The sequence below is a fragment of the Didymosphaeria variabile genome, assembly GCF_027946475.1.
Source record: "Didymosphaeria variabile strain IMI 356815 chromosome Unknown scaffold_8, whole genome shotgun sequence".
NCBI lineage: Eukaryota > Fungi > Ascomycota > Dothideomycetes > Pleosporales > Didymosphaeriaceae > Didymosphaeria > Didymosphaeria variabile.
The window spans coordinates 2,277,342-2,302,459 of NW_026611627.1; the positions used below are offsets into that span (position 1 = coordinate 2,277,342).

The 25,118-nt window shown below is 53.4% G+C and overlaps 7 protein-coding genes and 1 non-coding gene across 8 annotated transcripts; 5 read left to right on the forward strand and 3 right to left on the reverse strand.

Annotated features, from left to right (window-relative positions):
• Positions 1 to 38: 38 nt before the first annotated feature.
• On the forward strand, positions 39 to 2,963 carry prp1 (U4/U6 x U5 tri-snRNP complex subunit Prp1; the record flags this gene model as incomplete). The annotated part of the gene is made up of 2 exons (XM_056219713.1): positions 39 to 403; positions 524 to 2,963. 2 exons carry the CDS (start codon positions 39 to 41, stop codon positions 2,961 to 2,963), a joined length of 2,805 nt encoding a protein of 934 aa, XP_056066840.1.
• A 2,828-nt stretch (positions 2,964 to 5,791) lies between these two features.
• On the forward strand, positions 5,792 to 8,147 carry N0V89_010975 (uncharacterized protein; the record flags this gene model as incomplete). The annotated part of the gene is made up of 4 exons (XM_056219714.1): positions 5,792 to 6,011; positions 6,065 to 6,098; positions 6,151 to 6,529; positions 6,579 to 8,147. 4 exons carry the CDS (start codon positions 5,792 to 5,794, stop codon positions 8,145 to 8,147), a joined length of 2,202 nt encoding a protein of 733 aa, XP_056066841.1.
• A 481-nt stretch (positions 8,148 to 8,628) lies between these two features.
• On the reverse strand, positions 8,629 to 10,899 carry N0V89_010976 (uncharacterized protein; the record flags this gene model as incomplete). The annotated part of the gene is made up of 2 exons (XM_056219715.1): positions 8,629 to 10,424; positions 10,476 to 10,899. The coding sequence occupies 2 exons, from the start codon at positions 10,897 to 10,899 to the stop codon at positions 8,629 to 8,631; spliced, it is 2,220 nt and encodes a 739-aa protein (XP_056066842.1).
• A 1,464-nt stretch (positions 10,900 to 12,363) lies between these two features.
• Positions 12,364 to 14,331, forward strand: N0V89_010977 (uncharacterized protein; the record flags this gene model as incomplete). The annotated part of the gene is made up of 5 exons (XM_056219716.1): positions 12,364 to 12,416; positions 12,470 to 12,576; positions 12,629 to 12,741; positions 12,794 to 13,218; positions 13,269 to 14,331. 5 exons carry the CDS (start codon positions 12,364 to 12,366, stop codon positions 14,329 to 14,331), a joined length of 1,761 nt encoding a protein of 586 aa, XP_056066843.1.
• A 5,073-nt stretch (positions 14,332 to 19,404) lies between these two features.
• On the forward strand, positions 19,405 to 19,489 carry N0V89_010978. Its single transcript has one exon. It is a non-coding gene; the product is annotated as a tRNA-Ile (tRNA).
• A 546-nt stretch (positions 19,490 to 20,035) lies between these two features.
• N0V89_010979 (uncharacterized protein) lies at positions 20,036 to 20,932 on the reverse strand (the record flags this gene model as incomplete). Its single annotated transcript, XM_056219717.1, has 1 exon — positions 20,036 to 20,932. One exon carries the CDS (start codon positions 20,930 to 20,932, stop codon positions 20,036 to 20,038), a length of 897 nt encoding a protein of 298 aa, XP_056066844.1.
• A 1,009-nt stretch (positions 20,933 to 21,941) lies between these two features.
• SAM2 (methionine adenosyltransferase sam2) lies at positions 21,942 to 23,367 on the reverse strand (the record flags this gene model as incomplete). Its single annotated transcript, XM_056219718.1, has 4 exons — positions 21,942 to 21,980; positions 22,032 to 23,079; positions 23,205 to 23,263; positions 23,323 to 23,367. The coding sequence occupies 4 exons, from the start codon at positions 23,365 to 23,367 to the stop codon at positions 21,942 to 21,944; spliced, it is 1,191 nt and encodes a 396-aa protein (XP_056066845.1).
• A 390-nt stretch (positions 23,368 to 23,757) lies between these two features.
• Positions 23,758 to 24,709, forward strand: N0V89_010981 (uncharacterized protein; the record flags this gene model as incomplete). Its single annotated transcript, XM_056219719.1, has 2 exons — positions 23,758 to 23,784; positions 23,843 to 24,709. 2 exons carry the CDS (start codon positions 23,758 to 23,760, stop codon positions 24,707 to 24,709), a joined length of 894 nt encoding a protein of 297 aa, XP_056066846.1.
• Between the last annotated feature and the right edge of the window lie 409 nt (positions 24,710 to 25,118).

Here is a 25,118-nt window from a genome sequence, read left to right on the forward strand (position 1 = left end):
CCACCCACTGAGGCTACGCCACACAACGCTTGCCCACGATGAGCGGCCGACGGGATTTCCTGTCGATGCCCGCGCCCGAGAACTATGTCGCTGGTCTTGGGCGTGGCGCAACGGGCTTCACGACGCGCAGTGATCTTGGTCCCGCGCGCGAGGGGCCTTCTGAGGAACAAATGAAGGAAATGCTCGCGAAGCGCGCAGCTTCATTAGGCCAGGCAGCTCCATCAGCCTATGGCGTCGTTGAGAAGAAGCCCGAGGAGGATGAAGACGAAGAGCGCTTTCAGGATCCCGATAACGAGGTTGGGCTTTTTTCTAGTGGCATGAATTACGACAAGGACGACGATGAAGCAGACCGCATATATCAAGACGTAGACGAGAAAATGGACAAGCGGCGGCGCGTAAGAAGGTTAGTACCCCCGATTTCCTGTTTTTCCTACCCTCTCCCCATTCTCTTTGAATATAGTCCGTTCAAATGTTCATCTTTTTTCTTGGGACGAACAGATACCGACCGTTGTCCGACGTCTAGGGAAGCCCGCGAAAAGAAAGAACGCGACGATTACGAGAAGAATAATCCGAAGATTCAACTACAGTTCGCCGACCTGAAACGAGCGCTCGGAAACGTATCAGAGGAAGAATGGGCGGCGCTGCCCGAAGTAGGAGATATGACAGGCAAAGCAAAGCGTGCGCGAGAGGCGCGCATGGCGAATGCGCGGTCATATGCAGTACCCGACAGCGTCATCCAGGCTGCGCATTCTGGAGGCGAGCTCCAAACATCCATATCGACAGATGATGGTGGAGGCACAATTACCAACTTTGCATCCATCGGTGCTGCACAGAAGTCCGCCCTTCAGGTGCGACTCGACTCGGCAGCACATTCAGGCTCAAATGGAGCAGGTACACAAACTGCGACGATGTCTGGAACGGCGACATCGGTGGATCCGCGCGGCTACATAACTGCCTTGGACAAGAAGCAGGCTATGGGAGAAGACGTGCCAGTGGAAGACATTAATCGTGCGCGTGTCCTTTTGGAGTCTGCCGTTAAGACGAACGTACACAATGGGCCTGGTTATGTCGCCCTCGCTCGTTTGGAAGAGGTCGCCGGCAAGATTCACACGGCCAAGAAGATCATACAGAAGGGATGCGACATGTGTCCAAAGTCTATTGTCGTGTGGGAAGAAGCCATTCGCCTGAACAAGGAGAATGTACACAATGCGAAAATCATAGCGGCTTCGGGCATTAAGCAAAATCCCAAAGCCATCAAGTTGTGGATCGCTGCAATCGACCTTGAACAGACGCCGGCTGCACGTAAAAAAGTCACTAGGCAAGCTTTGGATCACAATCCACAATCCGTAGAATTGTGGAAGATCCTTATCAACGACACTGAAGACATCGAGAGCGTCAAGCTCCTCTTTGCTAAGGCTACGGATACTGTCAAGCTGTCGGAAGAGCTATGGGTGTCTTACGCACGTGTGAGCGGACCAGAAGAGGCTCAACAGATCTTGAATGCAGCTCGTAAGGCTATACCTACGAGTTGGGCTATCTGGGTGCATGCATGTCGTCTACAGGAAGAGCTTGGCAAGGTTAATCTATGCGACAAGATCATGGAGCGGGCAGTCAAAGCCCTCATCAAGGAGAACGCTATGCCGAGTAGGGAAGACTGGATAACGCAAGCCGAGATATGCGAAGAAGAGTGCGACATAGTAACGGCTGGTGCTATCATCAAGGCTACCATTGGGTGGAAACTCGATGAAGATGATGACAGGAGGGACGTCTGGCTGGAGGATGCGAAGACTACACAAGCTCGAGGACGATACGAAACTGCAAGGGCCATCCTCGCCAATGCTGTGTCCAAGTTTCCAACTAGCACCACTGTCTGGCATGCATCTGCTGACTTGGAAAAGCATCACGGCTCTACAGAAGCTTTGCTACAGATTCTTGAGCGTGCAGTCAATGCATGCCCGAGCTCGGAATCATTGTGGCTGCTGTATGCACGAGAGATGTATGCATCTGGCGATGGTGAGGGTGCTAGGAAAGTGCTCGGACGGAGTTTCGAACAACTTCCTGGCAACGAAAACCTATATACCCGTGCCGTTGATTTCGAAGTCGACGACGAGAACTATGAGCAGGCCCGCATCTTCCTCCAGATTGCGCGACAGACGGCTGCTACAGACCGCATCTTTATGAAAGCTGCAGTCTTAGAGCGCCAGCTCGGTGCATACGAGGATGCTCTAGATATCTGCAATCAAGGCTTACAAACGTGGCCCGGGTCATGGAAACTTCACGCCATCAAAGGCCAGATTTATGAATCCCTTTCCAAGCTAAAGGAGGCTCAAGAAGCATACTCAATTGGCACCCGCGCCGCACCCAAGTCGCCAACACTCTATATTCTTCTTTCCCGCATACAAGAAAAGCAAGGTGCCACCGTAAAAGCACGTTCCACCCTTGACCGCGGTCGCCAGCAGAATCCTAAGACCGACACTCTTCTCGTCGAAGCCGTACGCCTTGAGCGCCGCCAAAACAACATACCCGCTGCCCAGAAGATTATGGCCGCTGCCCTTCAGGAGTGCCCAGCATCTGGCCTGCTGTGGGCTGAGAAAATCATGCACCTGGAATCACGCACACAGCGCAAGCCGCGAGCCCTTGAGGCTATCAAGAAGGTAGAGAAGGACCCCCAACTTTTCATCGTAGTAGCTCGTATCTTCTGGGCTGAACGCCGTCTGGATAAGGCCGCGACGTGGTTCACGAAGGCGGTGGTGCTGGATCCGGACTTTGGCGATGGTTGGGTATGGTACTACAAGTTCTTAGAGCAGCATGGAACCGAGGAGAAGAAGGCAGAGGTTATCGAGCGTTGCATTGGGAGTGAGCCCCGGCATGGCGAGATATGGCAGAGTGTTCGGAAAGATCCGAAAAACTTCAAGCAAAGAGTGGGGGAGGTGCTGAAGATTGCCGCGGCGAAGGCTGAGTAGGTTTCCACGAGGTCGGTGCGACCCTCGAGCATAAGGAACTAACTTTATGACCATTGATGTTCTTGTCTCCTAGGGGCTCCCTGCAGTTGTCGTTGAAGGCCTGGAAATGTGTACATTATAGCAGGCGTTCCCACAAGGTCTGTCTAAGCAGCCACCCAATGCAAAATTTCGATATCCGGTTGTTGTCTAGCAACTAAGCATTACACACATCTACTCTCTTCCGCAACTATGGGTATCAGGGCAAATCAAGCTACCAGTCATTGTGCCTCCAAGCTCTCGTTTTCTTCCAGCTAAGCCGTCACAGTGGCGGTCACGGTCACGGTTTCCTTCTCTGTCGTCGTAGTAGTGATAGTCTCTGTCACCGTAAAGATCTGACTTGTATCGATCGGTACAACGACTAAGGGTCCACTCGATGTTGCTGATTGTACTGGTGAGGATTCTGCCGAAGATGACGGAGGCGATGTTGGTGCAAGAGTGGACGCTAATGGTGTACTCGAATCTACAAGAGGACTGGTGAACCCATTGGGGGACGTGGAAGCTGAAGATGCTTCGACACTCGACGGGGTTGCCGAAGGCGAGGTAGAGACTGCATCGGAGCTTGCGGCTGGTTGCTGTGTTGGGTAGGCGAAGCCCCCGCCACCGCTACTGGGTTGGTCGGCCATCTGGGAGCTTGCTGATATTGTCTTGGATGGCGGCGGAGATTCTGTTGTGCTTGACGCTGCCTGCTCAGATGATTTTGCCGTCGACGGAGTGATCACTGTGATAGGCGGCGGCGAGAGCGAGCTTGTGGGTAATTCAGGTGGTGTCGAAGAGCTTGGTGTCTCAGCTGTGGCGGATATCGTTGAAGATTGCGGAGACGGACGAGTGAGGATCGGGATTGCTGGGTCGGAGGCTGCTGCAGACGACAGCGACTGAGAGGATGGTAGGGGCACTACCTGTGATGATCTTGAAGAAGGATATAGGGTGGTGTATTCGGTGCTGGTCACGAAGATAGTGCGTCCAGCTGATGAGGGCAACTCCACTCCAGTCGATATGACTGACTGGTTTTCGGAAATGGACGAGGGGGCGATCGTGCTTTGAAGTGATGTCGGCATGGTAATCACACTTGTATCCCCTATGGCAGATGATTTTGATGTCTGTGACACGGTACCGTTTGAGTCTTTAGTGAGCGTAGTGAAGCTGGAAATGGTGATGGTGATCGTTGGTCGTGAAGTATCTCCAGTAGCGGTTATGTCTTCTGGCTCATAAGTGAACATCGGCCTTTGAGATGTAGTCACGCTTGCAGTAACATTGTCGGACAAGTGCATGGGTGGCTCTGGAGTAGTTCGTGATTTAGACTCCACCGGGACATCTAAGTTCCGGGTACCCGTAGATGTTTCCAAAGCTGTCACACTCGAAGCTCTAGGCGACGCTTTGACAGTCGGTGTTTTTGTGGATGATGGCTTCGTGATGTAAGACGTCGAAAGAACAGTTTCCTCAGGTTGCGTGACTAGGGGATCTCCTTTAGGATTTACGAATGTGATGGCAGGTTCGGTGCGGGTGAAGACAGTGCGGTCGATTGGCTCGACCACAACTGCAGTGTTGGCTTCCACAACTTGAGACGCAGGTACGGGCGATGATGTTGATGTGGATGAATATAACGTACTTCTGGAGTCGTTCGAAGAAGTAATAGTCAAAGTCGATGAGGTGTTGAGGTATTGTAGAGACCTATGCAGATCAGTCATTAAGTCTGTGGGTGGGTTCGAGACACTTACGGCAATTGTGGTCGCAAATGCGGTAACGGTCCAGCAATTACGATAGTAAGGTAGGCTGCCAGCAGCCATACTGCTAAAGACGCAATCATCCTATGAAGATGAGGTAGATTATTGAAGTGAAGATGGCAAAAAGATGGAGACCGCTGGAGAAGCCGCGCGCTTGGGAAGAGCGAAAAGAAAGGAGGGAATATCAGAGGTTAAGGGAAGCACACAATTAAGAAAGAGGAATGATCGACAAACACACGAAGTGCTAGAAGGACAGACAAAGAAGATCGCGACCGTGTCAAACGCGCTCTCGACGCGAGATTACAAGAGACAGATGGGTCACCGTTGGACTGCCGTCTGGTTTTGAAGCTCTATTAGCTGTTTGACATTAGTACAACGGCGCAGCGGCACTGGACCAGTATCGTCGCCAAAGTCTCCATTTTCCACGTTGTACTGGAATTCAGCGTAGATGAGTGGCCGAGTGGTGGTGGCCGTTCGATGGAAAGCGCATGTGTTTCAGGCACAGAAGCCTTCTGAGCCAATCAGACGCGTGGAGCCAGTGTGGAGCCGGCATCGTGGGCGGCACGCCCAGATGTCTTCATCTCGACTATATACCCGTCGATGCCAGGAATAGGTCTTGGTTCTAGCCTTCGAAGATGCCGAACTTGCATCTTTTCCGATGGCCGGTAGCGCCGCAGGCGAACGCTTTCACAGAAGCTCATCGCCAGCTCTTCACGACAGTCTATCCCCCTGGTCGTGGACTGATGCAGGTCGGAACATGCCACAGCAGCAACGTGGCTATCGAAAACTCTCATGAGAGAATGCATGTAGAATGAGTGCAAATTCTAGGCGCTGACGTCGATGAACATTGGAATTGGACCTTGGACATGGAAAATCACGTGGGGCTCTTAGTGCAGGTGACTTGTTGCTCCAGGCAACGCGGGAGTCGACGAACAAATCAACACGGACCCACACCAGGGTCATCCACGCATTCAGAGCTCGACGTCAGCGTGGTTACGCCAATCTCTTCTCTGTAGACTTAGACATTGTTCGCAGCTTTTCCTCCTCCACATATCCTTCACCTTCGCGATGAGTGTACGAGTCGTCGCGCGCATCCGGCCGTTGCTCAAACACGAGCTCGACAAAGACACCATTGTCACCGCCGAATCTAGTACAGACGACATCACCAAAGACCGACCGACCATCGTTCGCCTTCCGAACCCGAAAACCGACAGCGAATCCTTCAGCTTCCAATTCTCCTCGGTCTATGAGCAGGAGGCCACGCAGCAGGAATTGTTCGATTCGGAGAGTAAGTCGCTTGCACCAATTCATGTGCAAGACAGGTACTGATCTTCGTACTAGTCTCTCCCACCGTGAAGCACCTCTTCAATGGCTTGTAAGCTCGACGCAGTTGCTAATAACGCGCGTTTAATTGACACAAAGTGAAGCGACCTCTCGATATTTGCGCACGGATGTACTGGTACCGGCAAAACACACACGATGCGAGGCGGAAAGACGTTGGCGGATCGAGGTGTTATTCCCAGGTTACTGAGCGCCATATATCGAAGGTGTAAGAAGGTAGAAAAGGATACGGGAGGTGCGACACAAGTCGAGGTTGCATTGGAATACTTTGAAATCTATTGCGATCGGGTGTACGACCTGTTCGAGCCTCCAGAGAAGCGTACACCCTCTGGGTTGCCCATCAGGGACAGCTCCAAGGGCAAAACTGTTGTAGTAGGCTTGACTGAGAAGCCGTGCGCGACTTTGAAGGAATTCGAACAACTATACGACCAGGCCAATGTCAACAGATCGACTTCTGCAACCAAGGTGAGATATGCATCGTAGGATTGCCAGGGAAATTCCTGACTATTTTCAGCTCAACGCGCACTCATCGCGATCGCACGCCATCCTTTGCGTCAAGATCACTCAAATCACAGAAGATACGATACGAGTCAGCCGAGCATCCTGCATAGATCTTGCGGGATCGGAAGACAATAGACGGACAGACAATAACAAGGAGAGACTGGTCGAGAGCTCCGCAATCAACAAGTCCTTGTTTGTTCTAGCACAATGCGTCGACGCTATCAACAAGAAACAAACTCGGATACCGTACCGCGAGTCGAAGATGACCCGAATTCTGTCATTAGGACAGAACAGCGGTCTCACAGTAATGATACTCAACCTAGCGCCCACACGAGCATACCACCTGGATACCCTCGCATCCCTCAACTTTGCCTCCCGGACGAAGAAGATCGAAGTGTCCGAAGTCGAGAACGACCCTATCTATCGAGCAATGACAAAGCCTCTCGCTGCAACAAGCAGCATCGGAGGTGCTACCATTGCGCGGCAACCTCTCAGACCACTGGCTGCGGCGCATAACGCGAATATGCAGGAGGTGGAGAAGAAGAAGCAGGGACAGAAGCCAAACAAGGCTTTCTCTGTGTATTCAGATTCCCGCAAACCTAGCACGCGTGGGTCTAACTTGGCTACCCTGAACCAACCTATCCGGCGAGTAGACACCCATAAACGAGCTGCAGAGTCCAGTGCTTCCACGTCTCGACCAACAAAAACATACCGATCGGCCGATAGCACGTCGCGAGCGCGCGGTCTCGAGAGCGCCATGACCAAGGAATCTATTGAGGCGATGATATCTCAGCGAATAGATGAGAAGCTTGCGGAGAAGGCATTACAAGATGCCGCAGTCTCTGCGCCAGCTCTATCCGCAGAGCTACAGCGTCGATTGGACGATTTAGAGCACCGCGTTGAAGCTCGGGACGATGACAAGTCGGGACCAGGACTGCAGTTTCTGCTCATGGGCAAGCAGCACCTGACACGTGGAGAAGAAGTCAGCGCCCTTCGCATGTTCCAGCTAGCTTTACCTTACTTCCCCGGCAACAGCAGACTGGAAACAAAGATCGCTAAATTGGAAGAGAGCATTCGTAGTCGACAAAAAGCTGTGTCTGCAATGACACATGCAGCACCTGTTCAGGCGTCGAATTTGATGGCACCTTTGCCCCTAAAGCAAAGGAAGTTAGTTTCTGGAGATGAAACTGACGATGATGAATTCGCACCCCCTGATGGCTCCGATCACGACGAGGCCTACGCCTCAGACTCAAGCTTCAAGTTCAAGAAGCCCGCACGCAAGACGAAGTCCATGACTAAGAAGCTGCCAATCTTCCGCGACCAGGACGGTGCGGCTTACTGCACGAACCCTGAGGATCAGACACCTCGTACCACTCGTCTGCTCAAGATCATCAACACAAAGGACATCGCGCAGATCAAAGCGCTGAAAGGTGTGGGTGCCAAAAAGGCAGATGCAATTGTGAACTGCTTAGTCGACATGGACGACGAGGAGGTACGGGATTTGCAGATGCTAGCAATGCTGAAGGGCGTTGGGGGAAAGTCGGTAGAAACCATGAGGTTGGGACTGACTATTGAGTTATAAGCTTTTCTGCTTTGTTGCTTTAGCGGCGGCGAATTTGGAGCGTTGATGTGCATTTTCCGGCGTCAGACGAGCGAGTGGATATATTCCGGTGCATTGCTGGGCGTCAGGGCATTCGAGTAGAGTGCGCTCCTGCTTTGCGGTTGCTGCATTACATGAACCATTCCGTCATTCTTCGAATCTCCATACCTTTGTGATTATACGGACAACATCCGTCTCCATATCTTGCAGACCTCGTAAAAGAGGGAAGACAGAGAACATGTTCGCATACAGAGAAGTAAGTGATATCATATACAGTGTTATTGTGAGACCAAGGATTCCTTCAAGACGATGTGCGTTGACATCGTAAGAACAGGAAGAATAGAGGGCCGATTTGATGCGCCCAAAGAGACCCCAGCTAAGCGCCTGTAGCCGGAAATATATGCTAGACGGACCAGTGTTACCAAAAGGGACTCACGAAAGCAAAGAACCCCTCGCCCAAGACTTAGAGCATCATAGCATGCAAATCGAAAACGTCGTTCCTCCACCCACCCTCATCCCAGTCCTCAATTCTCTCACCCGCCCTCCTACCTTCCTCCTCCCACAGCTTAACCACACTGCCAGGCGCGTACTTGCCCTTGAAGACGCCCTTGCCAGGCGCAGCAACTCCGACTCTTGTGTACAAATCGGGATCATCCTCTGGCGTCAGCCTCGTCAACACGGCCTTGAAGAACGTACGCAGATCATCAGGGTCGGAGATGCGTGTCGCTCTAAGACGCTCCCGTGCGAAGAGGAGCTCGCGGTTGGCGGCGTGAATGGCGTCCGCAATGGCGGTAGCGAGTTGCTTCTCCATTACTTTGCGGATGATGGGGCGCAGTAGGGGCTTGAGGAGCCAGCCGAAGAGGCTGAACTTTGATTTGCGCAGGGTGTATGTCAACTTGTGGATATGGACGCGGACGGCGTTGAGTGTGAGTATCTGCTCCTGGCGCTCCTTCGCGATCTCGACGTCGAGGTGGATGTCTATGCCGCGCTCGTCAAGCTCGAAAGAGGCGATACCTTCGTCTGCAAGGCGGAGAAGGCCGCTGTGGGCGCGCATGAGGAAACCGATCTCCTCGGCGCGGAGGGACAGGCCGTCGATCTTGATGGTGAGCCTGGAGTCTACCTTTGAAGCGGTGCGGAAGCGGGCTTTCCAAATCTCGAAGTCATTGTAGGTCTCTACACGGAAGCGGAAGGGGAGGAAGGAGGTGTGGTTGATGGTTTTGCCGGGCTCGATGATGAGATTTTCAAGGAGGAGGTCGACTTCTGGGGTCGATACTTCGAGACGTGGGATCGGGATGTATTGGATGGCTTGAATGAATAGGGGGACGAAGACATTGATGGCGTCCTGAATGAGCTCGCCGTTAGTGTATTGGTATTTTGGCGAGAGAATGTAGAAGATTTGTGTCGTGGTCTTGATGAGCTTCGCGACGTCCTGATCTTTGGTCACTGAATTGAACGTCCTCTGTGCTTGATCGAAGAACAGATCGATATCCTTGCGCAGGGAAGATTCTGTTCCGACGCCCTTTGACTTCTTCCTGAGCTCTTGGAACTTCTCGTCAGCATGCTCGAAGAAGTCAGGGTCGGTAAGAAGTTTCTGCAGAGAGTTTCCGAGGTCAGTCAGTAGATCTTCGAACTCTGGGTCCTTTCGGGAGTGCTCCAAGACCTTGTGAAAACTATCCTCGAGCTTCTTCCATTCCTGCGCATCTCCGAAAGAGCTAATGAAAGTCCAGATATTCTTCACAGCCTTGTCAGTAGCAGCATTCGTACTGACGTCCTTCTGCGTGGCGCCCATGGCATCTTCGGCCATGCGGCTATAGGCCAAGGCATACCGCTGAAGCAGCAGAGCTAGTGTGGAAACCGAGTCAGAGTAGTCTCGCTTTTTGCGCAGATTCGTGACAGTTTTCTTCAATCGATAGAGCAACGAGTCTCCCTCATCGCCCTTGAGCTTGTCTGCTAAGCTGTGTTGTGCCTCCTTTGCAACTTGTGCAGTGCCAGAGCCAACCACCTTGGCAACCTCTGCCACTTCGCCATTCAGGTCGTCGGCTGTAGGTGCTGGTCCTGAGTCTGCACCAGGCTCTTTGAGAGTCTTCTGTTCAGTCTGAGATGGCTCGATTTGCCTTGCAGCCTCCTCAGCCACCTCAGACAGCGTGAAAGCAGTATCCTTGAACACTTCGCGACCGACCGTGTTGAGGTCCGAGAGGAAGATGCGGAAATCGGAGTTGGTCAGCAGTAGCGATCCAACAGTCTGCAGACTGCTGTAGGCTAGAGCATGTCAGCGGAGACGTATCAGTATGATGGACGGGTACGAGCTACCCGCGGCAATGTCTGCCTTGGCTCTAGATCTGACGGCCCGATGCGTAAGATGGTCGACATCCACAGACACCCTAGATTTAGATAAGTACCAAAGGAAGTCCTGTATCTGATCACTACTATTCTTGTTCTGGAGTAGCTCGATGAATTCGTGCAGCCAGCGCTTGGTGAACTTGACGAGCAGTCGACCGGAATCGCTGAGGTCTGGGTTGTCGGGGTTGAGAATGTCGGCGGCCAATAAGCTTCGCAAGTTGGTGATGACCTGCTCGTTGGATGGCATATACCCTCTACCCAAGGCTCGGACCATTTGGTACGAATGCAGCTTCTGGTGAAGCTCGCGCTGCATGACCGTGTCATGGCGGTACTGGGGCAGCAGCGGACGCTGGTCGTCGGCACGCGACTTGCGGAATCCGAAGCAGGACGACATGGCAAGCTATGGGTTCTCGGGGAGCGATTGACTGTGAGGGAGAGAACATGAGCAGGGCCGTGAGCAGCAGCAGTCGTTGCTTGCTGGAGCTCCGCACGCGCTCATGGTGACGCGCGAGCTTCAGTAGCCGACGTCATGGGCGCCGTGGCTGGGGGAAGCCAAGCCGTGGCGCGCAAACCCCCACGCAGCCCTGGAGACGTCAACACCAAGAAGAAGCATGGCGAGACCACGACGGTGCACCACCGCTTGGCACGACACCAGGGTCGCACAGAAAGGCTTGACAGCACGACCTCTGATGATAGCATCAGTCTTGTACCATGGCTGTCGGGCGGAGTGTGGTCGCGTGCTCTCACCCGTGCTGCGTTGTTGCGCTAGTATGTGCAAAGGCAGCAGCATGGAATTATCCAGACAAGGTCGTATTCCAGAACAGCACCCACTGTGGCTCCGAGTCAAGCTTTCCCCGCATCCGCCGCTCCGGAATTCGACAGATGGTCATCTGCTTGGCTCGGGCACCGTGTGTTGATCGACGCAGTCAGGGTTTGTCGAGCGGTCAGGGTTCGTCGAGCAGAGCAGCCAGATTCCACGGCAGAATCGCACGACGGCGGTAGCAGCAGGGCCGGTGCTCACCGCCGGAGTGCAGCGCAGGTGGTCTACAGTGCGACGATTCGGACGAGGACGCCGTGGCTGCAGCTCCACGAATGAAGCACACGGCGCATTACAAAGCTGGCGCTTCTGGAGGCCGCCATGCAATCCTTCCGTGCTTGGGCGATTGCGTTGAAACCGCGTCGCATCCGAGACAGTCTTCCCGCGGCACCGCCATGCCAGCAGCGGCGGCGGCAGCAGCAGCGGCATCGTGTGTTTTCGCGACGCGCAATGCCGTCGCACAGCACCGCGGCCGCTCGGTGGGCACGCCCGTCGTCGAGTCCTCGCTGGTGCCTGACGGATCCCCCGAGCCTGAGTCGCAAAGGCTCGCGTGCGCTTCGAGACGAGTCCTTGGGCAGCGGACGAGCCTCTGCTATCCACAGCGTTCCCCCACACGGTGCACGCTAGGTCCCGACCTGCTCCGATGCCTGCGCCTCAGACGCAGCCGTGCCGGGTTGCTGCATCCCGCTAGGCCTGCTTCCCCGGCGGCAGTCGTCCTAACTGGGGAATTTTCTTGGGACGCTGTTGGTAACAAGAGCGCGCAATAGAGAGCTGTGCGCCCGGCTCTCCTCTCCAGGGTTCCAATTCTCCCGTCCGCTGACTCCTTGCCCTGCCATTTGCCGTCTTCCGATAGGTTCTGTCGCCCTCAGTCAGCCCATCTCAGCCCATAGGACACCTCCTCCCTCCCCTTGTCTCGTCCCGCTGCGCCTGTCAATGCTGAGATTAAATCCTTTTAAAGCCGTTACCCTCTCCCGGGCCTCTCGCTTTTCCAAAACTTCCCCTTCGTCCTCCCCCCACCGCTTTCTAGCAACCGTTGCCAACATGTCTCCCGCCCAAACACAGAGGCCCAGTGCCACGAGGCAGCTCAGCACCACGTGAGTCCCTCCATCTGCTTCCCTTCCTGCTCACTTGCTCATCATGTCTACAGCGGCGGTGACTATGACATGGCCAACCCGCCAGAGGTCCGCCGGTACCTCAAGACCTACGGCCTGACGCCGCCAGCAGTCGAGAGCCACCAAGTGCAGGCGCAAAGATGTGAGCATATCTACTGGGGAAGCAGCCATTGGCCAACGACTAACACCAACAGGTCTCCGACTGCTCGCCATGAAGACCACCCCCATTGAGAAGTTCCAGTACCTGGTCCACCTCCGCGCCACCAACGTCCACCTTTTCTACCGCCTGCTGTCAGAAAATATCAAGGTGAGCAGCCCTGCTTCCCTCGGTGTCGGTTCATGCGCTAACCATTGGCCAGGAATTGACTCCTCTCATCTACACCCCCACCGTCGGTGAGGCCTGCGTACGATGGCACGAGATCTGGACACAGCCCGAGGGCATGTACCTGTCATGGAACGACCGCGGCCACCTCCGCGAGATCCTCGACAATTGGCCGCACGACGTCGAGATCACCGTTCTCACCGACGGCTCGAGAATTCTGGGTCTGGGAGACCTTGGTGTCAACGGCATGGGCATTCCCGTCGGCAAGTTGGCTCTGTACACTGCCTGCGCTGGTATCAGGCCCTCTGGTACTCTGCCCTTGACGTTGGATCTGGGTACAAACAACGAGACCCTCCGCAGTGACCCGCTGTACATGGGTTCAAGAATGCCAAAGGTCTCAGCCGCCGAGGAGAAGGAGTTTCTCGATGAGCTCATGACGGCGCTGACCGAGAAATGGCCAAGGTAGACATACCCTGTGAGACGTTCCATATGCGGAAACTGATCGTGTGCAGCATTGTCATCCAGTTTGAGGACTTCAAGAATCCCTTCCCCGCTCTGGAGCGATACCAAGACAAGTACTGCATGTTCAACGATGATGTGCAGGGAACGGGCGCCGTCATTGTTGGTGGCTTCATCAACGCCGTTCGTGCGTCGGGCGTGCCGGCGAAGGATCACCGCGCCATTTTCCTTGGAGCGGGCAGCGCCGGTGTTGGCGTTGCTAAGCAGATTGTTGAGTTTTTCATCAAGGAAGGAGTGAGCGAGGAAGAGGCTCGCAAGAAGTTCTGGTTCGTCGATTCAAACGGTCTCGTCACCCTTGACCGCGGCGACAAGCTCGCCGAGCACAAGGTGTACTTCGCCCGTGATGACAACAATGGCCGCCAATACCAGTCTCTCTCGCGTCTCATCGACTTCGTCCAGCCCACTATTCTTATGGGTCTCTCCACCATTGGCGGAGCGTTCAACAAGGATATCCTCCAGAAAATGGCCAAGCTCAATGACAGACCTATCATCTTCCCTCTGTCCAACCCTTCCAGCAAATCGGAGTGCAACTTTGAGGAAGCTGTACACAACACCGAAGGCCGATGCTTGTTTGCATCAGGATCTCCTTTCCCGTCTCTGGAGCACAACGGCAAGCTGCTTACGCCCGGCCAGGGTAACAACATGTATGTGTTTCCCGGTATCGGCCTTGCTGCCATCATCTCCAAGGCCACCTCCATCACACAGGACATGATCTACGCCTCGGCAGAGTCCCTCTCCACCTCGCTCAACAAGCAGGAGACCGCTGATGGCTGGTTGTACCCTGACATCCGCCGCATCCGCGAGGTCTCCGTTACTGTTACACGTGGCGTCATCCGTGCTGCTCAGAAGAATGGCGTTGACCGCGCCCTCGAGCTCCGTGAGATGTCTGACGACAATCTCGACCAGTACATCAAGGAGAGGATGTATGATCCCTTCAACGAGACTGAGAAGACGACCTACCCGGTCACTCAACCTGCCGGTAACGGTCATCACCCTTTTGCCAACGGTAACGGTGTTGAGCACGTCACCAACGGCCTGAACAACGCGCACTTGTAATATCACCTTCGAGGTTCTCTTGCATTTTGGCACACGCTTTTCGCCAAGTTCACTGCATTTTCGGTCACTACCCCGGCGCCTGCTCATCTTTTGTTGGACATAGACTGGCAGATTTGGATGCCGAAAAAAAGTCCGGATGGATATTCAGTTGCGATACCCCCTACCACCTCTCTGGCACCATCCTGTATCCACTCAGACACCTTTTAGCAATTATGATGAGCGAGTTTGCTTGTTCTTCGACGTAACGTAGACGATGCAAAATTAAGTACCAGTGTTACATGTTCGTCAATTTCTTATTGCTTCACAAGTGATGTCGTGCATGATAAACGATGGAACGAGCTCTGTCGCACAACAATAGGATACTTACATTGGAGCATTCATTTGACAACTTGGAGCATTGTGAGGCACGATGGAAAGCCCAACTTGTCGCGATTCAACTACTCTATCGCGATATCGACTTGACATTCCCACCTCATCCTCCCAATGACCATCGCCGTTGTTGCTCGTTACATGCAGCACCGTCAGAGCGTCTTCGACAACATCTACCACACAAAACTCGGCGCGCCCCAGGTATGCGGATCCGCTATCTTGCCGCGGGAAGAGAAAGGGACGGGTCCGGATCTATCCGATATCTGGACTCGGATTGGGCGTCTCACATGCTGTGGCGCGCGGGTGTGGGGGTTGCATAGAATGACGGTGCAGGAGTCTGGTGGCGAGCCGTTATTTGGTCCGCAGTCGGACGTAGGGTGTGGCTGTCTGGTAGTAGAGGGGCTGCGAATGGACGCAAGGGATTATACCAAGCTCACGATTACGCCCAATTTAACAACGAATCGTCTTCGGAATCTTGTGTCTCCACAGCATGCTGTCAGAAATCCGAGCGAGCAGGATCAAAAATCTTGGTTGGTTATACTATCGAACGAGGGGTGCCCAATGTGAAGATGCATGAGTGAAGGTGGGTAGCTAGGCAGAAGAGCAGGCTCTCAGTACGGTAGACAGGAATGGGGAATATAGATGGTTGATGTAATTCAGTATACTTGTGTAAGTCCGTTGTAGGCTAATGGTTTTGCGTTCAAGATTGAGGATTTGTCGTGAAAGTAGAACACATATGGCACGCATTCGAAGTATCAATTAGACAGTAGCAGCTCACATCCCTGGGCTTGACATATGTCAGCCAAGGCAACTCGTACGCCACCGCTTCTTGACGCTATTGTACATCTGTATTGAGTCCGAGGCTAGATGCGACGAACCAGACGGATCCTTGATATAGAGGCCTCTTAGATGATATCGCGTAGATGAGTTGAGGGTCATTGGAACAAACCTTGCTCGTAGCTTGATAACGAAGTAAGAGCAATGAGAGTGCTTCTTCTGTCTCGATGGCGCTGATAATATGCAGAATAAGTTATTTATGGTTGAACTGTAAGATACACAACATTAATGCATTACTGCCTTACGATAACACATGGGCACATATATCCATAGAGTCCTTATACTCTCAAAGTCCTCCCTACAAAGTGACCTGGTATCATCGAATGTTACTCCAAAATACTCCTTAAAAATGTATACCCACTGCACTCATCAATATCATGCCTCGGTGGTCTAAGGCACATCGGAACCCTCACCAACATTAGTTTTGAACATTACGCATGGATCGTCGCTCAGTCTTCCACGAGACACACCAAATCATCCTTCCACTTCGTCCGCGGAAACAGAGCCCCGTTCAAGTAAAGTTCGAGCTGTTGCTCGTATACCCTCTGCAGGCACACGTCGCTATCTTTTGCCCGCAGATCTCTTAGTGTCTCTTTCTTGGGTGTCTTCGTTCTCCTCAAGCGGGGCTTCGGCGTATAGGACGGTTCCCACTCATTGCCCCAGTTGCAAACATCTGGTGGTGGAAATGAATACGCTTGCGACGTTGGTCTTTCGGTAATATAGCTGGGTCCGGACACTGTAGATACTGACGATGCATATGAGGCAAAAGATTCGCATGAAGTCGTTGGTGATGGAGGACCGGATGATTGTGAGGAAGGGCGCGAAGACCAGTCCGGATTTCCTTGTACTTCGATGTGTATGTTCAAGGGCGGCAGTCCACTTCTTTTGCTGAACAAAGCTTTCGGAACGAGCTTGGCTGTGTTGTTCGGTACGACAGAAGTAGGCTTCCGTTGTGAGTATCGATGGTTTGGGTTGCGAGGTGGCAGCGGCGGTGCAGGACTTTTCGTGAAACTCTCTGTGACCTCCATCTCGACAAACAGTCCTTTGTGCAACCGTGAATATGGTCCCGACTGTGCGCACACTCGGCGCTACTATCGCATCGCTAGGTGAGGCCAAAACTTGCTAAGTTAAAATCCTGAGCGGAGGTGCTCTGAGGTCGCCCAAGGTTTAAAATAGAGAGGCGGGTGCTGGTGCAGCAAATCCCGCCACCTCAAACTTTGGACGCCCACCCGCATCCATGACATCGGTGAGGTTCCGCTGCAAGGCAGGCAGACCTCTCAGCTTTCTTGGTAGCAGCTGCATGTTCGTGACTTGACCGTTGGCTGAAAACCGCATGGTCCGGTTCGCAAGACCGCAAATGCCTGGTTCTAGCGCCAGCTGGACGCTCGGATCCCCACAACGCTCTTATGAGAAAGCGCTGTGCGCAACGCGATTGGCAAACCTGTCTTTCGCGTTAAACAGTTCGCAGATGCAGGTTGCTGTAGGAGGCTCGATGGAGCGGTGTGGTGATACGCGGTGGCGGACGCCGTCCACCCCAGACGTTGGCTTCGTTAGGTGCTGCACCAAACCGTGTGTTCACCGCATCACATCACCTCGCAGCTTTTGCAAGCTTCAAAAGAATCTGCCTTTATAACAAAGACTTTTTTTTTTTTGCGAAATGATCTGATGTCCCCTTGGGTAGGCACGGTGATGGCATTGTGGGCTCTCGTAGTTATCCAGGACGTGCTAGCTCTGACATCATCCCACCACAGCTGCTCTAAGCTGGCGGTCAGCTGGAACCATTACCATTCGGTCACCAGTCCTTCTTTCAGAGCCTCTATTGCCCACATGCGAACTGATCTGTGCTGTAAGCATCCATTGGCATCTGGGCACTTACGAGCTTTGCTTAAACACCCCGCATCAGACCGTTCTTCTCGCACTGTGTCCGACACTAGAAACAGCTCCCCTTTACATATAGCAGGAACGCCGTACTAAGATGTTTCAACGATCAATCTTCAGCTGTAAGTCACACATCTGCAAGTCATACATATGCAATGTACAGATGTCAGATCGACGCGCGACTTCACTAGCGTTGCACCTGCATGATTAGAGCTAGATCAATGATAGCCCTACACCTCTTGAGGAGCAAATCAGGTTACAAGACCCGGAGGCTCGAACTGTTCATTGGGCAGAGCCGACTCTATATATCCATCCACTTTTGATTCTAGTACATGCAAACAGAGACTTAGCGATCTAGAAGGTTTGTGACTGACGCAATAATCACTTCACGGTGCTCGTAACAGCTGGTACGCCTTAATGGTGTGCAGTCTGTTTGCGTAGGCTTCTCAATCGTCCCGTGAGACGATTGAGCTGACCATTGATAGCATGCGTTTCGACCCTTGCTAGACAGCAACATCCAATATCTTTGGAAGCTCGAGCTCACTGCAGCCATACTAGAAACAATCGTGAAATGCCTCACCATCACCATGCGATCACGAGCCATAATTTTCGACAATCTTACCTGCCTTCGCTTGACCTTAGCTCGCTCATTCGACTTTGTGGTTGAAGAGCCTCCATGAACCAGAAGCTTGCCCGCTCGAGGAACCTCTTTCTCGAATGTGTTGACTCTTAGTATCAACCATGGATTTCAGAGAATTCCTCCAGATCAAGGGCTACGCCCTAATTCCAAGTATACTAGCGACGTGTTGGCCTTGTCAGGCGTTGTCGGAAGCTGCGGTCTCGTGGACTATATGGTCTGCCCAACTTCGAACGACATGATAACAAATAGCAATTCAGCAATGGCGGTCTCACGAGCTTACTTTTGCGGGGTGTGGTGGTGTCTAGAAATAGCTGATTGGAATTGCTTTCAGCAGCTAGCATCAGAGTATCTTGGTTTCGAGACGATCGACGTGCTTGATACAACTTAGGTACGAAATAGTTGAATCTTTGATTGATTGTGCTTCACTTCGATGGCTACGCTTAGAGGACGGAATGGGGCGCTTTGATTTTGACCGTGGAAGCCCTTAGCAATTTCGGATCGATTATGACAGCGGTACCTATGGCATGTTTGCGAAGTTTCGCGATCCGGGACTTTGTAGTTGGCAGAAGTATTGCCAGAAGTATCCACCTCGAGGAAAATTGCCAGTACTGTGTTCTACATCCGTTTCTAGTCACTGCTGTCGGTTTGTACAAACTCATGTCAGGGAAGCGACGCCACCAGTGGGTCCATCCGGGTGTAACAAAGGTCCACAATAGTACTCTCAAGATAGAATCGGCAAGAATGAGTGAGTAGGTCTTTGCTAAGTGTCTTAAGATGGCGATCGGTTGTCAATGTTTAATAACTTGATGTTCTCCCTCTCCTTGCTCGGGCTGCATGCGTGCCCTGTGCAAGTCTAGCTTCCCGGGACATCTGACTAAAAGTGATAGTAGACCGAGTCATGTGTAGCAGAGCCACATGGGTTATCCTCTTCTAATAATGCTAAGTCTCCGGGCGAGACTCAGAAGCTGTACTCGTTGAACGACTATCAAAACATTTGTTACAGTCTGGTTGTTCATCTCAATCGTATGGCGTGGTCGAGGGAGAAGTGCATGAATCGTCTGGTAGATTTGCGGACGTTGTGTGGCCCTTGCAATGGCTCGAGGAAGAATAACGTGCGCAAGAAGTTTGAGGAGGGTTCAAGCGGGCGCTATTCTAGTAATGTTCGGTAAGCACCAGCTTCGCTTGCCTGTCCAGACCCGTGACTTACCCCGCTAAGCTATCTAACTTTTCCCCTTAAAGTACAAGATCTTGATTATTCAAGCTTCATGTCTTACTGCTTTTCAGTCCAAGTGCTCTATGATATATATACATCATAAAATGACAGTTTTATAATCATTGTACAACGACTAGGTCGGTTAGCTCAGTTGGTTAGAGCGTGGTGCTAATATTCCCTTGTTAACGCCAAGGTCGCGGGTTCGACCCCCGTACTGACCATTATTTTGTCGACCTTACGAAGACCTCTGGAGGACTCGACATGATTGTTTTTGATGTATTGGAGACCGACTATACACGCATGGTGCGGAAAAAAATCAGAAATGTCAGTGTGACTGTAAAATGACAGGCTCTACGATGTGTGCTAGTGAAAACGGAAGTTTTGTTTCTACGTAAGCTCTAGTGACGTCTCAATTTCGGACATAACATGTCAGCTTCGAAGCTGGATCTGTCGGCGTGGTGAGGCAGTGTTGATTGTGCATATGCGGCGCGAACTCTGGTTCCAGTCGGATTGAGTTGTTACTTGCACGATATCTTGCAGACCGTTCCTTGTTCCTAGCAGAATACTGAAGTATCAACCTGTTAATTCGTGTTGCGTGAGCTAACTAAGCTACGTAAGACACTTATTGTATGAGACATGAGAATTTATGCAGCAGAGTGCACGCTTACCCCCCCAGAATAGAACAAGGTATCTTCACTTAAACGCCCAAACACAGCCCTCTTTTTCGAGCTGGCTGAGCCGTTCCCCCACCAACGACAACCACGACTTTAGAACATTAGCCCACCAAGCAGCGCACCACCCAGGAACCCCGCCGCGACAGGCGCCCCAATGCCACCACCATAACCATAGCCATAAGGCCTCCCATACGGTCCACTTGGGCGAACAAACCTGGCATTAGGATTTGCATAAGGACCTTGTGCGTAAGGACTGTACCCGTACGCTCCCTGCGGCCCATAACCGTAGCCACCAGGACCGCCCGGTGGTTCGATGAACACGTCGCGACCCTGCTGATCCTTGCACAAGAATTGCGGCTGCCCTGTCTCCATTGCGCGCGCCATTGCCTTTCTGGCCTGCATATGCGCCTGGTACGCTTTTCGCTCTGCTTCTTCGCGCTGGCTACGCTGTCGCTGACGCTGCTCGTGCGTGCTGTCCGTGAGCTTGTCCTTCATCTTGCGGGTGAACTTGTGTATGCCGGTTGGCTGGTCGGAAGACGATGCATGTGAGGTGCCACCAGCGGCTTTCGTGCGGGGAGGGAGCTTGGGGTGGTGGTGATCTTCGTCGTCGCTGCTCTCGGCCGTGATGTCCTCGAGTGTTACGCTGCGGTGCATGCGGCTATATTTCTTGCGCTCTTCTGGGCTCAGTGTGGCGAGGAAGTCCGGGTCGTCGTAGGGATGCGTCCAGATACTCCGGGGTGGGTTGGCCTTGGTGTCAACAAAGAATTGGTGGTGTTCTGTGGGGTCGAATTGTCGAACCCATCCTGGAGGGAGATCGCGATTTTCATCTTCCATTGAGCGGCGGTGTTCAGGTGGGATACCGTTTCGCGCTGTCCGTGAAGCAGGGCCGTCAGTAGAGACACGGCGAAGGGGTTTCGGTTCTGAGGAACTGCCGGTTGCTAGTTCATAAGATGGCGGCGCATCTGCTGGCTGTGACGAGGATGTGGCCATGTTGCAAAACGGCCGGATGGGAAAGTCGTAGTAAATATGCCTTTGGGATTCGAGCGCGGAGTAAGGCGTCCTTTGTAGCGATGTGGGATTCAAGGTACCGAGAAACGAGCTATGCGAGCTGCGGACGGAGGATTGTGACAAGGAGGTACTTGGAGTCAGTAGGATGTAGAAGACCGTTGCTTCGCCTTTGAATGGAAGACCCTGGTGGCGTTATGACGTACGGCGAACGTGTGGCGGTGCAACATCTACACAGTAGGGCCATGGCCGCGACCGTCGTCTTCTAGAAAGTGATCTATGTTTCTGGATATCAAAGACCCTGACCATGTTGAGTAGTCTTCGAGTTTTGTTGTTGCTTACCGACGCTCGGTGCTGCGCACGGTTAGCTTCGGGGTGTAATCCTGCATTCCTGCCTGAGGCGCAGACGTTGGATGTACCCACCAATAGCACCATCTCACCGATCCCAAAATCCGTAACTGGAAATCGCCGAACAAACCTCCGACAAAGCCTCCGTCTGACCGCGCAGGCCTTGTAACCTACCTACTAGTAAGTCTCCGTAGTGTTTGTACTTCGCATCGTGGGGCAGCAGGCCTTCTTGCACGGAGAATCTTGATCACGGGGCACAACAATTGCGAGACAAGACACGAACTATTGCGAGGAAACAATGTATTGCCTTGCTCGGCAAGGATGCCCCTCAGCAAAGGATAGCAGCTCTATCCGCTTTTATCTCCAACCCCACCATCCTGATCCAAAAGGCGTGCCCTTCTTGCTGGCACAGGCTGTGGAAGATCGTTGCCACGCCTCTTTCGAAAGCGTCGCGTCTATAGATGACTCGGGAAAAGCCTGAAAATGTGAAAATTTTAAGGTATAAGGGGTATCCCTTCCCGACGCCGAACTTGTTGAAAGACGGAATTTTAACCGCCAGAGATATGCATGTCATGTCGTCGTTAAAAAGTGACCATCGTGGCTGAAGTTGATTCAACGCACGCATGCAATTACAGTATTATTACATCTAGAACTTGAGAGTCTTGGGCTTCTCCCAGGTGAATTCCTTTGTACAGTCAGCAAAAGAATCTGGGAAATTGGAGGTGGAAGTGCGTACCTGGTTGGTGAAGTGACCGTTCTTGGCGGTCTGGTTGTAGATAGGGTTGGTGAGGTTCAGCTCCTTGACAATGACACCGGGACGCATGTTGAAGTTGGCCTTGATGATCTCAACAAGCTCCTCAGAAGACTTGTTCGAGGTGCCGTAGGTGTCGACGTAGAGGGACAGGGGCTCAGCAACACCAATGGCGTACGACAGCTGGACCAGGGCACGGCGAGCAAGGCCAGCGTTGACGAGAGACTTGGCGATCCAGCGGCCGAGGTAGGCAGCGGAACGGTCGACCTTGGAGTAGTCCTTTCCGGAGAAAGCACCACCACCGTGGGCTCCCCAACCACCGTAGGTGTCGACGATAATCTTACGGCCAGTAAGACCGGCGTCACCCTGGGGTCCACCAATGATGAACAGACCAGAGGGCTGGATGTGGTAGACGGTCTTCTCATCAAGGTACTTGGCGGGGATGACCTTCTTGATGATCTTCTCCTTGATCTCCTTGCGGAGCTCCTCGGTGGTGATGTCCTCGGAGTGCTGGGCCGAGACGACGACGGTGTCGACACGGAGAGGAATGACGGCGCCGTTGTCGTGGGCGTACTCGACGGTGACCTGGGTCTTGGTGTCAGGGCGGAGCCAAGGGAGCTCGCCGCTGTTACGGGCCTCCTTCATGGCGCTGTTAAGCTTGTGGGAGAGGAGGAGGGTCAAGGGCAGGAGCTCGGGGGTCTCGTCGGTGGCATATCCGAACATGATACCCTGGTCGCCGGCACCGAGGTTCTCAAGAGCCTCGTCGTAGTGAAGACCCTGGGCAATGTCGGGCGACTGCTGCTCGATGGCGACGAGGACGTTGCAGGTCTTGTAGTCGAAGCCCTTGTTGGAGTCATCGTAGCCAATGTCCTTGATGGCATCACGGATGGTCTTCTGGTAGTCGAGGCGGGCCTGGGTGGTGATTTCACCAAAGACCATGATCATACCGGTCTTGGTGGCAGTCTCGCAAGCGACCTTGGAGAGCGGGTCCTCGCGCAGGCAGGCATCGAGGATGGCATCGGAGACCTGGTCGCTGCGGGGTGTCAGTGTTGCGGACTGCGTGCTGGGCGTGTCTCAAGTGCGGGGTGTGGTGCCCGGCTATGAACAGCCGACTGTATGCGAGGCGGCAGGGGCAGAGGGCAGCGGAAGGGCACGTACGCAATCTTGTCGGGGTGGCCCTCACCAACGGACTCGGAGGTGAAGAGGAAGGTGTTGCCCTGGGCAAGAGTCAGTACCCCGCTGGAGGTCAATGGCACAGGCAGGCATGGAGGCGTACGTTGAGCTTGGGTCCGGGGACCGTCTGGCCGTTTGTCTGCGTCATGGCTGTGGGAGGAGAGGAGGTGCTTGTCGAAGGCGTAGTGTAGGACTTGCGACCGTGTGGTGGTGTCGAGGGGAAGAGGATGTAAAATGTAGGCGTGGGTGGGGAGGCTGGGTCAGAAAGGGCTCGGGGCTTTAAGAGAAGGTCGGAAGCCGTGTCAGGGCCTTCGTCTGAGAATCTGCGCCAATTGCCGAGAAAACGTGCAATGCCGCCGACGTCGCAGGCCTATCGAAAGAGTGGGAAGCAGGCCTAGCACGCCATTCACCGCCCCACCGAGGGGCTTTCGCATTGGTGCCCCGCCATGCCACCGCCCCAACGGCCCTCTCGGTGCTGTTTTCTGCCACGGCGCGTCAAAACTTCCCGCACCACCACCAACGCCCACCGCCATCAACCATGAGCAAGTACGGCACGCTGGTCATGGTACGAGCAATGTCTCCGGACGCTGCACGCGCGAACCCACGCTGACTGCGCCGCACAGGGCCCCGCCGGCGCCGGCAAATCCACCTTTTGCGCCTCCCTCATCCAGCATCTGCAGAACAACAAGCGCCCGTGCTTCTACGTGAACCTCGACCCCGCCGCCGAAGACTTCGCCTTCGAGCCAGACCTCGACATCAAGGACCTCATCAGCCTCGAGGATGTCATGGAGGAGATGAGCCTGGGGCCCAACGGCGGCCTCATCTACTGCTTCGAGTTTCTCATGGAGAACCTCGACTTCCTGACGGATCCGCTCGAGGAGGTCACCGACGAGTACTTGATCGTCTTCGACATGCCTGGCCAGATCGAGCTGTACACACACGTGCCCATTCTGCCAGATCTCGTCAAAACACTGATGCGCGGCTCGCTGAACATCAACATGTGCGCCGCGTACCTGCTCGAGGCAACCTTCATCGTCGACCGCCCCAAGTTCTTCTCTGGCACACTCTCTGCCATGAGTGCCATGTTGATGCTGGAGATGCCCCACATCAATATCTTGAGCAAGATGGACCTGGTCAAGGGCCAGGTGGCGAAACGGGAGCTGAAACGCTTCCTCGACCCTGACCCAGGGCTTCTAGAAGATGACCCTACGCGCAAGGTGAAGGGAGAGGAGCAAGAAGAGACGAAAGGCTACCAAGACCCAGGCGAGACCAAGAGCGTGATGAGCGGGGCCTCGTTTGACAGGCTAAACAAGGCTGTAGCCCAGCTGATCGACGACTTCAGCATGGTCTCATTCCTGAAACTAGATGCGCAAGACGAAGACAGCCTTGGTGCCGTCCTTAGCTACATCGACGACGCGATTCAATATCATGAAGCCCAGGAGCCCAAAGAGCCTAAAGACGAGTTTCTCGAGGCGTCCATGGACGGCTGAAGAAAGTAATTTAAGATTTGCATGCAGAAAGCAATTGATCTAGCTCACAGGATCTACTAAAGCATTGCAAGGCGTTGTTGGAATGCGGGTCTCTGCAGCGGAGCGACTGAACCAACGCCGCTAACAAGCTAGACAGACAAGGGCACTCTTCATTTGCCAAAACGCTCAACTACCACTTCATTGCAACACGGCGAACTTCCAGCCATGCATAGCGCCCCGCTAGCCATTGTCAAGGAGTTGGAGAGCCGGCCTTGCTGAGTGGTCGGTAGCCGGACTTGGGCTGGGATCTGACCCGACATGAAGATTGTACGGGTCTCGGTGGTGAACACGGAATTCGTGACAACGTAGGGGCAAGAGCTAGAATAACGGAAATATTTTGATACCCAAGATTATCTATTTCATCCATTTG